Source organism: Notamacropus eugenii, chromosome 2 (genome assembly GCF_028372415.1).
Source record: "Notamacropus eugenii isolate mMacEug1 chromosome 2, mMacEug1.pri_v2, whole genome shotgun sequence".
Classification (NCBI taxonomy): domain Eukaryota; kingdom Metazoa; phylum Chordata; class Mammalia; order Diprotodontia; family Macropodidae; genus Notamacropus; species Notamacropus eugenii.
The window spans coordinates 247,082,527-247,096,335 of record NC_092873.1 but is presented as its reverse complement, the minus strand read 5'-3'; the positions used below and the strand labels follow the sequence as shown (position 1 = coordinate 247,096,335).

The window sequence follows — 13,809 nt, the reverse complement described above, 5'->3', positions numbered from 1 at the left end:
GCTCAGTTCAACGGCCACCTTCCAACATACCTTTCTCAATTTTTCTAATTGATAATGTGCTCCCATTCCTAGTAATCTGCATTTATTTTGTATATTTAACACCCTGTTACAATAATTAACTTGTTTTTAAGCCTGGGGCAATATAATGATCTTTAAGGTCCATATAGTTCCCTCTTCTGTAGTTTTAGGGAGTCTATTTCAGATGAAAGGTTTTGAGTTCAATCACCATCACTTTGAATCACTAGTTAGTCAAATTCAGGGGTATATGGGGTGTTCAAGGAGGACTAGCACCTCTGATGTGAGGGCCATCCACTTGTGGTATCCACCTTCACCCAACTCTCACCTGTGGCTCCAAGAAATTGTCACGGTAAACCATCGAGGCAGATGGGCTAAACCAGGCTGAATGTAACCAAGAAGCCTCAAACATGTCAGTGAATTAGGGGGATATCTGTCCTAAGCATGTGAAGACTTCCCTCCGGTGGAATGGGCAGATGAGAACAATTTGCTCTAAGGGCCACGAAGGTAAATGAAGCAGGCACTGTGGAATGCTTAAAGCCTGGTCAGGCATCGAAACTGTCAAGATCATCCATGGCAGCCTGGGCCATTATCAGTCACCTTGACTTTTGTTCTTGCTATTGGTTCTTAATGACTCAGGAAAGAGAGTTAGGCTGATGACTTTATGCAAACTCTCCCTCAATTAAATCATAATTCACTGCAAATCAAGACATCACTGGTGATGTCATTGATCTTCTTCAAAACATAAAGGATGAACAAGTAAAATTTGTAATATTTAGACAGAATTTGGGCCCTCTGCCTAAATGTACATTTCTTTCTAGTTCTAGTTAAACCTTGAGTGATTTATGGTTAAGGAAACATTTAGGTTACTGGAAATGTTTATGTGATGAACCAGTAGATTGTGTCATCATATCTGTCTAAGGAAAGTCACTGGAAGAGAAAGTTGGAGAAAGAGTAGATTTTTCCTTGGGAATACCTTCAGTCCTTGACTAGATGGCTTCAGCTTGGGTCTTTTGCCCTGAGATGCTTGTTGAGTTGATCTTCCTTGATATTGTTTGCCACAGCTCAGTCCTGTCAACTCTTTCTGCTTTGTCTGGTTGCCCCAAGGCTGCTGGTTTTTGTTGTTGTTTGGTTTCTTGCCTCGCCTCTATGAAGAGTGATTCCTTCCTCTCCTCTTCCAACCCTCAGAATCCCCATCTGGTTCTGAGGTAGCACTTTCCTTTTATACAGATTCCTGAGGGGGTGACCAAATCTATCAAGTAATGGATGTGATTGATTCCAAGCAGTGAATAGATCTTCACATCGACTGTTTAATTCAAGAAGCATTCTTACCTAATAAAAGTAATCACTTATAAGTGAGGGAGATGATTAGTTGAGTCCCACCCTTCCATAGTGCCACCCTTTATTTGTCTGTGGATAGGTTCTATCCCCACACTGAAATGTGAGATCCTTGAAGATAAGTGATGTTTCACTTCTGTATTCCTATCACCTAGAGCAATGCCTTATAGATAATAGGCATTTGATAAATGCTTGATGATACCTTATTAAATTATTCTCAAAAAAGTTTATATAGATGGGAAAGTAGGTATATCTGTCAGTAGTTCTCAATGTCTTTTTAATCCCTTTTCTTTTGGCAGTAATAAGGTCTGTAATTTCCTCGCCCTATGCCCCACACTTTAATGATCTTTCCCTCTTTCGGATACCTTGCCTGTTAATGCTTTGCTGTCCTCAAAATTGTGTCACTCCCATCACAGATCTCCTCTGTGTATACCTGACCTAGTTCAGATGCCTTTCCCATTTCAGTTTTTTTTCCTATGTTATTTCCACTTCCTACCTAAACACATCTGGGATTGTGATGCATGCTCGTTTTGCTGTCCAAGGATGAAAAGACTTTGTTACAAAAAATCTTTACTGACGTTTTGTACCTTTCTTTGCTCATTATTCTTCTTCCCATTTTATCTCCAAATGCCTGATGGATGGCATTACTTACTTTGGACTATTGCCAAGCTCCCTTTAAAACTTTTTCCCTCCCATGGCTTCTTTATGTTTTATGAGGTAATACTGCTCATAATCTTTCACCATCTATCTTTGTAAGAGAGTTAGTCTTAACTGATATTGTACTTGGTTGCCATATTTTTTGCTTGTCAAAAAAATTAAATAAGTCAGGCACTAGGACTAGGGATAAGAAGATAAAAACAACACAACCCCTGATGTCAAGAGATTTGTTGTCATTACAATGTTATCTATCCCTAAATAAGAGTATCTGGAGTGATGAACCTTATCAACTATAAATCACTCTTTCCTTTGGATTCTGTACCAGACAGATGAGTTCTGGACTTACATCAAAAAGCAAAAACATGGTCCCTGCCCTCAAGGAGCTTATATCCTGATGGGAGGTGACAACATGCAAAAAATTGTTCTTTCAAGTTATATACAATATAAGTGCAAGTCTTTGTATCCTCAGTGTTTGTACATATAGTGGAATATAGATGACAATAAATATTTGTTGACAGAACAATTGATTGTTTAACTGATTGAAGGTGAATTTTCAGGAAGTTAGTAAAAAATTGGAAAATATATTTTTGAGATTAAAGAAAAAATAGGAGTTATCAATTTCTCAGAAGCTTTTTATCTATCATGAAAACTTCCTTCAAGAAGTTGTAAGACACCGAAATTGAAAGCACTATATATCCTCCAGAATAAAATTTACTGTAATTTAACTTCAGAAAATGACTGGTTTGCAATGGGGAATTCTGCCTTCCCATAGCTAGATCATTGACTAACTAGAGCAAAGGTCAAGCGTAAAACCAAATGAGAAGAAAGTATAAAGCTGAGAAGATACTGCATGAAATTGCAACAGTTCCAACCTGACCTATTTAAATAAGCTATTGACTGATAAAAGGGGAATGGATGTGCATTTTGAGTATCTCCATTTCTCAGAATAGCTAGCTAATATGAAGGAACCACTCCAACAAGGAGGCCAAAAGGATTCAGATAAAATTTGGTCCCCCGGCCAACTGAAGAGACAAATGCTGAGAACAGTGCTCTAAGCCAATTTGCAATATATTATGGAGAGTAATAGTAGTTTATAGATAGTATTATAATAGTTTCACCAAACAGTCAAAAGCAGTGGAGGGGAAAATAAATCCATAGAAAGCTTAGCGTGAGACCCGGATAGGCCATATTACCCCCAATGGTATGTAGAAATGAAAATGAAAGGACAGCAGGTATCCATGAAATAGAGCAGATTTGCTAGTGTTTTATAAAATGATTTATTCTCATAATTGATGACAGTGGAACCACCACTTTTGGACTCAACACCTCAGTGGCCCATGTCCTATACAAAGAAGTAGAAATATTGTTAAGAAAATGAATTTGGGAGGAGTTGATGAATCTGGTGAAATATATACAGAAGAAAACCAAGTTGGAGGTAATATAATTTTAGAAGAATGCAGAAATATATTTTATATATCATATATTTTCCAAATAATGAAAAAGGATTACAGATGGTATTATTCCTAAGAAAATGGAAACCCAGGAGATATTGGCAACTAATAACTCATATGTCTACTTTATCATCTTAATAAAATCTTTAATTGGATAGTCTATGCATATAATAAGGGTATCTATGATGAAAATATAAGAAGGAAACAATGTAGACTTATGTAGTTAATATTCCACCATAGACCACTTCTTCTCAGTTATGCAATTTATTGAGTGTTACAGAGAATACAAGATTCTACTGTGGCTATTGGGCATTGCATTGTTAATTGTCCTTAAATAACTGAGTTCAACTGTACCAAAATAATGATGGGTATAGGATTGGGAAGTATAAGAATGAGGTGTGATTTACTTTGCACATAGTAGGTTCTCAACATTTGTTGAATAAACAATTGAATGATTCCCCCTTCCCCACCCTTCCTCTCCTTGTACTCCTTAGGAATGGCTCTTGATTACCTCTTATTGTCATTTTCTTTTGAGCTGTCTTGGCATTGTTGTGCCACTGCTCTTAAAGCTCCTTCCCTGAAAGTTAAAACCTTTCTTTCTAGCCTCCTTCCAATTTTGAGTTCTATTTGTCCACGAGCCTGCTCTCAGCTAGGTTTAATTTACTTGCCTTACAGGGCTGTGAAGAAAACACTCTGTAAACCTTCAAGTTCTGTTATTATTAACCAATCTAGTGAATTTATCTGGGCCAAAATTTTAATGAGTGCTAATCATTTCCTGTGTTGCTCCTCTCCTGTAACTTATTTGCATCTTAATGGAGGACTCCTGGAGACAAAATCAGTGATTAATTCTCAAATTTTTTGTTCTAAGAACCCTTTTATACTCTTAAAAATTGAAGACTCCAAAGAACTTTTGTTTGTGTTATTTCTATTGATATTTACTGTGTTAGATATTAAAACCAATAAAATTTAAAAATTTATTTTAAATTCATTTAAAATAACAGTAATAGACTCATTACTACATGTTTACACAGATAACAACTTTTAAATGAAAATTACTATATTTTCCGAAACAAAAACAAATTAATGAGAAGAGTGGCATTCTTTTACATATTTTTGCAAATCTCTTTAAGGCTGGTCTAATAGAAGACAGCTGGATTCTTATATCTGCTTCTATATTCAATCTGTTGCAATGTGTTATTTTGGTTGAAGTATATGAAGAAAATCTGATCTCACATAGATATGTTATTGGAAAAGGAAGGATTATTTTAATAGCCTCTGCAGATAATTATGCACATTTTTTCTTTGATACTACACCAGAACTCTAGGAGTTGTAGGTAGTTCCTTAAAGGTTCATTGCAATGTGATTTCTGACATTTCTTAGTATTATTATGAAAATTTTTTGACCTCATGGATCCTCAGGAGGCTCTTCAGGACCTCTAGAGGTTCTAGGACTATACCTGGAAAACCACTCATCTACAGGAATTTCCCTATTTGCATGAGTTTAATGACAAATTGACTGGTCAGTGGGGATGATATATTGAAGGTAAAGACAGTGGTGGAAGCTTTGAATTAGCCCCAGATCACATGATTGCTCAGAGAAGGTCTTATCCTGATAATAGTACTATCCACACACATAAATCTTAAGGACCTCATACAAAAGTAAACAAATTCTTTTGTTGTTGCTTGTTTTCAAATGTCAAATCTTAGGATTTAGAATTGGATAGAGCGCTGTACTTGGAGTCATTAAGACGAGTTCAAATGTGGTTTTAAAAACTTCCTAGTCTTGTGGTGCTGGGCAAGTCACTTCTCCTCTTTGCCTCAGTTTCCTCATCTGTAAAATGGTGATGATTGTAGCATCAATGTCCCTGGGTTGTTGTAAGGATAAAATGAGATATTTATAAAGTGTTTTGTAAACCTTTCCATCCTAGATATTATAGCTACTTACCTAACTCAAAATTGTTTTTTTGTGTTTAAACTTTATCAGCCTTAGAATAGAAATGCAAAATATGAATATTAAAAAAGAAATAATCATCTAAATGAAACTAAGCTGTTTATTTTCATTATCATTGTTGAAAGAAATGTGAAGCATACTTAGACTTTGAATTTCAGAAAGGGACTGGGTCTTAAAATATTTTTTAAAAAGTTCAAAACATTCATGTCTATTATGCCTATAAGCATTTTGTGTCATGCACCTGACACTTGTACTATACAAGAATATACATCACAATAAACTATAAAAATTACTTATGAACTTCTCTCATTGATTCTTCAGTTACGCAGATTTTTCTTTGGGCTATGAATATTGCACACTTGTTAAAGGGCAAGTCATTACACATATTGATTCTGTAAAAGTAATGTTGAACAAACACAAATTTTAAAAGTGGAAGTTTCCCAAAGGACAATTGAAGGATATTTGCTGTAGAGAGAAGTTAGAGGGAGACAAGAGGAATTATGAGCTAAAATAGATTTTGTTTTTTATATTTATAGTAACTGGGGCTTTAAAAAATTGAATCATATGTGTGCATAACATAATTATATCTCAGATAAATTTAAAATGCAATAAACTTTGTTCATTTTCATATAATATCTATATGTACACATATGATGCTTGAAATAATATTATAAGGTAGAGGTAGACTGTGAATTTATCCTTTGTAGACTATATTTTCAAGTCATTCTCACATAAGGAGAATGTAAAAAGAAATAGTTTTCAATTACAACAGGAAAGATTGAGTTTAAATATAAAGAAGATTTTCTGGATAGAAAAGTTGGATAAATACAGATGTGTAACCAAGGAAGACTGGAATTTCCCTTTCTGGAAGTTATTTACCTGATGTGATTTTAGTGTAACTCTGTTAAGATATGGTTTCAATGACAATCCTATAAATTCCACAACCTGTCTTGTAAACCTTTCAATGTTTATTTAAATTACAATCAGCATTTAGAAACTTTAAGTAGTGAGAAGGGTTAAAGTGTCAGACTTTTCATTTTCCCAGCTCAGGAGAAAATGAAAAGTCTTTATTATCATAATATAATGTCCGTTTTTATATTTTCCTTTAAAGACCAGTATTACTCTCTTGACTCAAAAGTACTAGTGAGAAAACTGCTTGTGGGTGGAAACAGGAAACTCTAGTGATAAAAACAATGTAACATTTTTTTTTTACCGTTCAAGTCTATCTACCTCAATTCTAATTAGCTCATTTTAGGCAGCAGCTAGTAGCTTTCCTTTATATCCAAGTGAAGGGTTGTTGTTGTACCTTGTTTTCGTTTACTTCTTTTTGAAAATTCTATCCTGCACGTGAACACCACCACCTCCCTCCTTCTCTCCTTTACAAATGTTACAACATAATCAGAAATTTCCTCTTTTCTTTCCTTCCTGCACTTCCTGCAGGTTCCCTTGCGTCAGAAGCCGAGGAAGAAAACTCAAGGTATTGTAATAAGAGCTCTCATTTGTTCCTTTATTATTGATCGTTATTATTATAATTTTGGATGTGTTCTTTGGGATCCGATTTTTTTTTTCTTTTGCCTGTCTGAGTATCGTGAGCCTGGGCTAGTTGGCAGGCAGCTTGACTCGTGGTTATTTTTCCATCGCTTCTGAGAAATGACGACATGCTGCTCATTGGGATTAATCCCTTGTGGTATGTCAGTGGGGCTTGGAAGATAGTGGAATTGAGAGCCAGGGAAGTAGCTTCACGCGTAAATGGGCATTAGCCCGCACGCTTCTATTGCGTAACTGCAGCTCTTGGGGCTGGCTGCATGCAGCTGAGCTGTGCAGTCATATGCCGGGTGGTCTAATGCACTTTATTCTCTAATTTACAGTGTCTAATGGCATGTTTTTGTTTTTTTTTTTAAATACGACTCATGCTGAACACTGTTCCTTCCTTCTTGTTTCATTTGTTATACCTTTTCTATAGAAGCTATGCCTTTTGAAAGCTGAGGCTCCCAAGGAGGTGGCAATTTGTATTTCTCAGACTTGTTCTCCAGGGAACTCTGGGGTGCGTGATATAGCAACTTGGAGGCATTGGCTTTAAGTAATTGATTGTTTTAACAGGTTCTTTCTCGGGCTTCCCGGAGCATAGAATAATCATTTCATTCTTGGTTTGAATGCTGTGCAGGTTTCTTCACAATGAGCCGGAGGAGGATATCCTGCAAAGATCTGGGACACGCTGACTTCCAGGGGTGGTTATACAAGAAAAAGGAAAAAGGCACCTTCCTCAGCAACAAATGGAGAAAGTTCTGGGTGGTGCTCAAGGGGGCCTCGCTGTACTGGTACAGCAATCAGATGGTGAGTGCGCTTTTCCCCTAAGCCCCTGAGCTTTGCTACCTGAGAGCCATCGCTGGGGCAGGGCATGACTCCAGGGACTCCATTCTGAGCAGAGGAAGTGATTCCTCAGTGAATTGACTGACACCTTGTAGAAGCCCTTTCTGCATCAGTAAAATTGTGAGAAAGGCAATCTTGTTTTATCAAGACAAAACCTCTCCACCGTGCTTTTGCCTTAAAACTCTAAGCCATTTGTGGATGGGGCTTTCAGATTTCATCAGTTAATTCTGGAAACGATTTCCCTCATTTCAGATGAAAGATACCGAAGTATGATAAATGAAAAAAAAAAAAGATAATGAAGAGCAAAACTCCTCGGGGGTCTCTGTCTAATGGGCACATGCTATGTATGCTGCAGATTGTTAATTTGATTAAGAGAAACCACTACAGCTTATATGTTGATTGTGCTTTCCTCTTCCTCCTCTTCTGTACTGTGAACCTTGCCATTAACATAGTTAACAGCTATTTCAGCTTTGTGTTTTGCCCCAGTGTTTAAGGTTTTGTCATAGATGGAGGGCATTAAACCACACTGTCTCCTTCTTTTAACATACTGCTTTGCCTGCTCTTGATGAAGTGCTTGGGAATTCAGTCTTTAACAGCTTGATTAAAATATGGCATGCTGTCTTGGGGAGGGAGAGAAAAGGGAGGGGGAGAAAATTTGGAATTTATGGAAGTGATTGTTGAAAACTGAAAACAAATAAATGAATAAATTTGGAAAAAATATTATGGCCTGCTTCACAAACCAGATCTCAGTTGTATAGGGCCAGAAATAGGCAAATTTCAGAAGGAGTCAATCATATTTAGAGTTTACATTTGTGTAGTACTCTAAAGTATTTTCTTCACTTCTGTCTTGCTAGATTGATAGTATATTATTATTTCTATTTTATAGATGCAAAAATTAAGGCTCAGAAATTATCTGACATATCTGTAGATAATAGGTAGTATTAGAATTTAGAGTTTAAACTAAGTCTCTTGACTTCATATGGTACAGTGAAAAGATCACTGGCTTTGGCTTCAGAAGCTCTGGATTTGAATTCCACCTTTGACAGTGACTACCTTTGTGACTTTGGGCAAGTCACTTAACTTCCCTGGGCTTCAGTTTCCTCTTTTGTGAAGTATAGGGGGATTAGATTATATGGACACTGAGGTTCTTTTTAAATCTGTGATTTTATAGCTCCAAGTCTACGGTTCTTTCCATTATATCATGCTGATTCAGAGGGAAAGCATTTCTTCCTCCCTGAAATCCTGAGCACCTTACTTATGTTATTAAATACATGCATTAGCTACAAGTCCTGGTGCTCTGGAAGATAGTGTCTGTTAATAGAAAAGCCCCCTTCTCTGCCAAAGATTAGGAAAATAAAAAATAATACTCTCCACTAGTTATGTCTACATTCATATGCATCTGTTAAGCTTCACAATTTTAGAATATGAAACTTTATACATGAGTTGATTGGACTTCCCATAAAATGCTATTGTTTAATGGTGGGCAAAATCTTGAGCTGACCAGTTTCACTTACCAGGCACCTATAAAGAATGTAGTTTTAGGATATTATATTTAACTGGGATACAGATGATACTAACAGCTCAAATCTGTAGATATTTTAAGACTTAAGAGTGTTTTCCTCAGCACAGTCCTCTAAAAAATAATACATTTTACAGATGAGAAAACTGAGGCTGATAGAAGTGATTTACTTACATTCACACAGCTAGTAAGTAGTAGAGCCAAGACTCGAATCTAGAACTAACTGAAAGCTAATGGTCTTTCTGTTATACCATACTGTCAAAGTCATTGATCTAGATTTTCCACATATGTGATAAATACATTTTTTAGGACAACTAGGAGGTTTGTGGGAAACTTTGCATTTTAAGAAATATAATATGAGAAACACAGAATAGAGAGGGTACCTGACTTGAACACAGGAAGATCTGTTTTCCAAATCCCACCTCAGGCACTTACTAGAAGTGTGACTTTGGGAAAATCAGTGCCTCAGTTTCCTTATATGTAAAATGAAAGAGTTGAATTTGATAGCCTCTAAAATCTTTTCTAGTTCTAAATCAATGATGCTATGAAAAACTTTTTTGCCTATTGCTCTAAATATGTTCTGAGCCACAGAGATTGGAGATGTGCTCTGGCTGGTCCACCATTGACACCTTTTGCTTTGATTTTTCCTTATGAAGAGGACTGCATAATTTTGGGTAGCCATTAACTGTTTTATGTTTATGTAGCTTCTCTTATAGAGTTTGTTACTTGGGCCATGGCTTTGAAAGTGCCCCTGATTGAGAAAGAAAGTAAACTTACAGTTGTTCATGTACCTCTTTCCTGTCCTTGATGTTACCTGAACTTCTTTCCACCTGGATGAACAACACTCAGGTTGCAGAACATTAGCTTGAGTGGTTACCAGTTTGAAAGAGACAGATTCTGCTAGTACTGATGTGGGGTTTATTACATCAAATTGGTCATATATAGAACACTTCCTCCTCTGACCCTAAGCTGATTTTTTTTCTCATGGAGGAAAAGAGTCACCAGTGAATCATTAGTTGACATTCATAATCTGGCCATCAAGTGTTAGTATAAAATAAAAAACAAGACCCCAGAACACATGCTTAGTCGAAGATTACATTTATTTTCAGCCCCTAACAGAATTTGGTTTCAGTAATACTGTTGGTAGCTGTTCTTTTGGTACCTTTGATCAAGTCATCAGACAAGGTCCTGAGCCACTTTCTTTCCTGTTTCCTTTCAAATTCTTTATTTTTACCTAGTGACAAATTCTGTCACTTACTGGTTTGTTTCTGGGTTGTTGGGAGAAATGGGTCCTCCTTTCAGTTCAAGTTTAAGTAAAAGGATTAAGGTCACCATGATTTTTCTCAGAAGTTTTATATTTAAAAGCCAAAGAAATAGAACTGAGGTCTTCCACAGAAGCACCAATTTTCCCAATAATAGCCTTGACAGAAATTGGTACATGTAGCTTCTTTAGGGAGATCTCTTAAAAATACGCTGTGCTTCATTCTCTAAAAATCTCAAACCTAGACCGGTTCATAAAGATATGGCTTAAATTGGGGGCAGTATTTCTTAGTATTCCAGATCCAGGATCTTTTTTTTTTCTTTTATGCTTGCATAGTATGATTGATTGGGGAGGTTCAAACACATATGACATGGAAAACAGTCTCTTTAAAATAGTTATGTTTATGGAATAATGGAAAGTGAGCAAAATTTGAAGTCAGGGGAGCTGAGTTCAAATATTGCCTCTACCACTTACTATCTCTGAATTTAGGTAATTGATTTTATATCTCTTGACTTTCATTTCCTCATCGGTAAAATGAAGAGAATTTTTTGGAGGGAGACTAAATGACCTAAAAAACTATAATTTCTTAACATAAAAGAAAAAAACTAAACCAAACCAGCTTTGCTAGGATACCCCACCCCCTTTTAAAATAACATTCAGCGAAGGTCTCAGATATAGAAATTGACATGGGTTGGGTAGGAATACTGCTTTTTGTAAAACTCTTCCTGATGCCTGGTACATGGGGACTTGACTGGGTTTTGTACTATAATCTAGACCAGTGGTTCTCAAACTTTATGGTCTCAGGACCACTTTAAAATCTTTAAAATTATTGAAGAGCCCCCAAAAGCTTTTGTTTATAGGGGTCATCATTGTTGATATTTTTTGTGTCATGAATTAAAATATCTTGGTATTAACTATGAAAATAATTTTGATTTTGTTGACCCCCTGAAAAGGGTCTCAGAGATCCCAAGGCATCACATATTGAGAACTGCTGATTTAGACAATTTCTAAGTTCAAGGTTACCATGGACTTTCTAAAACTGAAAATAGCACCTGCAACAGGGCTTATCTTCCTTCCTAGTAGAACTCGGCAATGGAGATGGATTTGAGAACATGAGGATTTGGAAAGAAAGAAAAATGAAAATATCTAAGTAAGCATATGTCATTCCCCTTCTCAAAAACTTTCAGTAATTGTTTTGTACAATAGAAAATCTTTAATCTGAATTTTGAGGACTTTTATAATTTGACTCCCACTTATCTATTTTCTAGCAATTCATATTACTACTCTTCACAAATTCTAAATTCTAGCCAAATTAAATTATCTTTTTCACACCATTCTCTAGGTCTGAAATACATTTCTTCCTCATAGCTGATTCTCAGAATTCTTGTCTTTCTTCAAGGATTAGTTAGGGTGTCACTTCCTACAAGGAGCCTTCCTTAATTCTTCCAAATCTTGATGCTTCCTGCTTACTCAGTTTTTAGTATCTCATATTTATTTGTCTGTATTTTGTCCCCCTTTCCAGCTCCAAGAGAACATCTTTGAAGGCAGGGACTGATTCTTTTTTATTTTTTTAATTCTCAGCAGCTAACTCAGTGCCTAGCACATGGTGTGTGCTTGATACATTTCAACTGAATGAATTGTTGAATTGTGAAAAAAATCGTTTGACCAGCATTTATTAATCATCTGTTAAATGCCAGATTTGTTACTAGGTCCACTAGGGATAGAAGGTACAATTCAAGAAGGCTCTTGCTCTCAAGCAGTTTCTATTTTGTTGTGGAAAACAATATATTCACAGATAAGTAAATGCAGTATGTGTAAAGCTTAAATTTAAAGTGATTTGGTAAAGAAGGAAAGACTTTACAATGGTGAGAATCAGAAGTAGCCTCCTAAAGTAGGTCAGCCAGTCAATCAACAAGCATTTGTAAAGTGCTTACCAAATTGCAGACATTTGCTGGGACTTGGCAGTTGAGCCTAGCCTTGAAGGGAGTTTTGGGTCACAAGAGGCAAATGGGAAGATGAGATCATATTGGGCATATGGACAACCTGTGCATCTGCAGAATCAGGAGATAGAATGTTTTATAGAGAGAACAGTAAGTGGGTCAGTTTAGACTACAAAATGGGTAAGGTGGATGGAAGAGTAATGTTTAATCAACTGAAGAGACAGGTTAGAATCAGATGGTGGAGGACTCTAAATGTCAGACAAAGAAATTTGTATTTTATCCTAGAAGCAATGGAGAACCCCAGGAGCTTCTTGAATGTGGGAGTATCCCAGTTATATTTGTGCTTCAGGAATATCAATTAGGTAGGAATATGAATCTCTGAATAGAGAAGAGATTGAAGAAGGAGCAGATTGGAAGCAGGGAGGCTTAAAATATTGTAGTGAGAAGTGATGAGAATATGGACTGGGATGGTTGTAATGGGAATGGAGAGAAGGTGATATATGACAGGGATGTTGTGGAAGAAGAATTTGTGAATCTTGTTGGTCAATTGGAATTGGAAAAGGCATGTATGTTGTGAACTGGGAGACTAGAAAAATGGTGATGCTATTAACAAGAATAGGGAAATTAGGGGCAGGTAGAGATTTAGGGGGAAAGACAATGAGTATAATTTTGGACATGATGAGTTTGAGATGCCTTTGGGTCATCTGGATAGAGATGTTCACTAGGCAACTGGAGATGTGGAACTAGATCAGGAGAGAGAAGAAGACTGGTTAAGTAGATCTGGCATTAACATAGAGAGATGATGGTTGAATACATGGGGGCTTATGAGATAGTTCTCATTCAGTCATTTCAGATTCTTTATGACCCCATTTGGGATTTTCTTGGCCCAGTGGATAGAAGACCAGGCCTGAAGTCAGGAAGACTCATCTTCATGAGTTCAAATGTGGCCCCAGACACTTAAAGATGAGTCTTCCTGACTTCAGGCCTGGCATTCTATCCATTGTGCCACCTTTCTACCCTCTAGTGAGATTACCAAAGTGTAAAGAGAGAAGAGGAGAAAATCTAGGATTGTGTTTTGGGGCATATTCATAATAGGATGTGGAATATGGATAAAAATCTTACAAAGGAGACCAGGAAGAATTGGTGAGAGAAGTAGGGAGAAAACTATGGCAGAACAGTGTCACAAAACCCAGAGATGAGAGCATTCAGAAAGAGTGGGTGATCAATAGTATCATTTCTTGCAGAGGCCAAGAAAGATGAGAATTCAGAAAGGTCATTCCATTACAGATTATTGGTGACCTCCGCAC

At 36.6% G+C, this 13,809-nt stretch overlaps 1 protein-coding gene and 1 long non-coding RNA gene across 7 annotated transcripts in view; one reads left to right on the top strand and one right to left on the bottom strand.

Annotated features, from left to right (window-relative positions):
• Window positions 1–13,809, top strand: part of IPCEF1 (interaction protein for cytohesin exchange factors 1) — a 207,826-nt gene that overhangs the window by 112,972 nt on the left and 81,045 nt on the right. For 4 of the 5 annotated variants that reach the window (XM_072643746.1, XM_072643745.1, XM_072643749.1 and 1 more), the window contains 2 exons: window positions 6,853–6,889; window positions 7,577–7,746. In XM_072643746.1, the coding sequence (XP_072499847.1) occupies window positions 6,853–6,889; window positions 7,577–7,746 (207 nt within the window). Of the gene's footprint in view, window positions 1–6,852; window positions 6,890–6,915; window positions 7,100–7,576; window positions 7,747–13,809 lie in introns of those variants that run through there. The other variant, XM_072643748.1, reaches the window with a different exon arrangement.
• LOC140527083 (uncharacterized) overlaps window positions 356–13,809 on the bottom strand; it is a 36,465-nt gene continuing 23,011 nt past the window's right edge. Inside the window, exon 3 of one of the 2 annotated variants that reach the window (XR_011974665.1) lies at window positions 356–1,347. This is a non-coding gene — a long non-coding RNA (uncharacterized lncRNA). Of the gene's footprint in view, window positions 1,348–5,237; window positions 5,327–13,809 lie in introns of those variants that run through there. The other variant, XR_011974664.1, reaches the window with a different exon arrangement.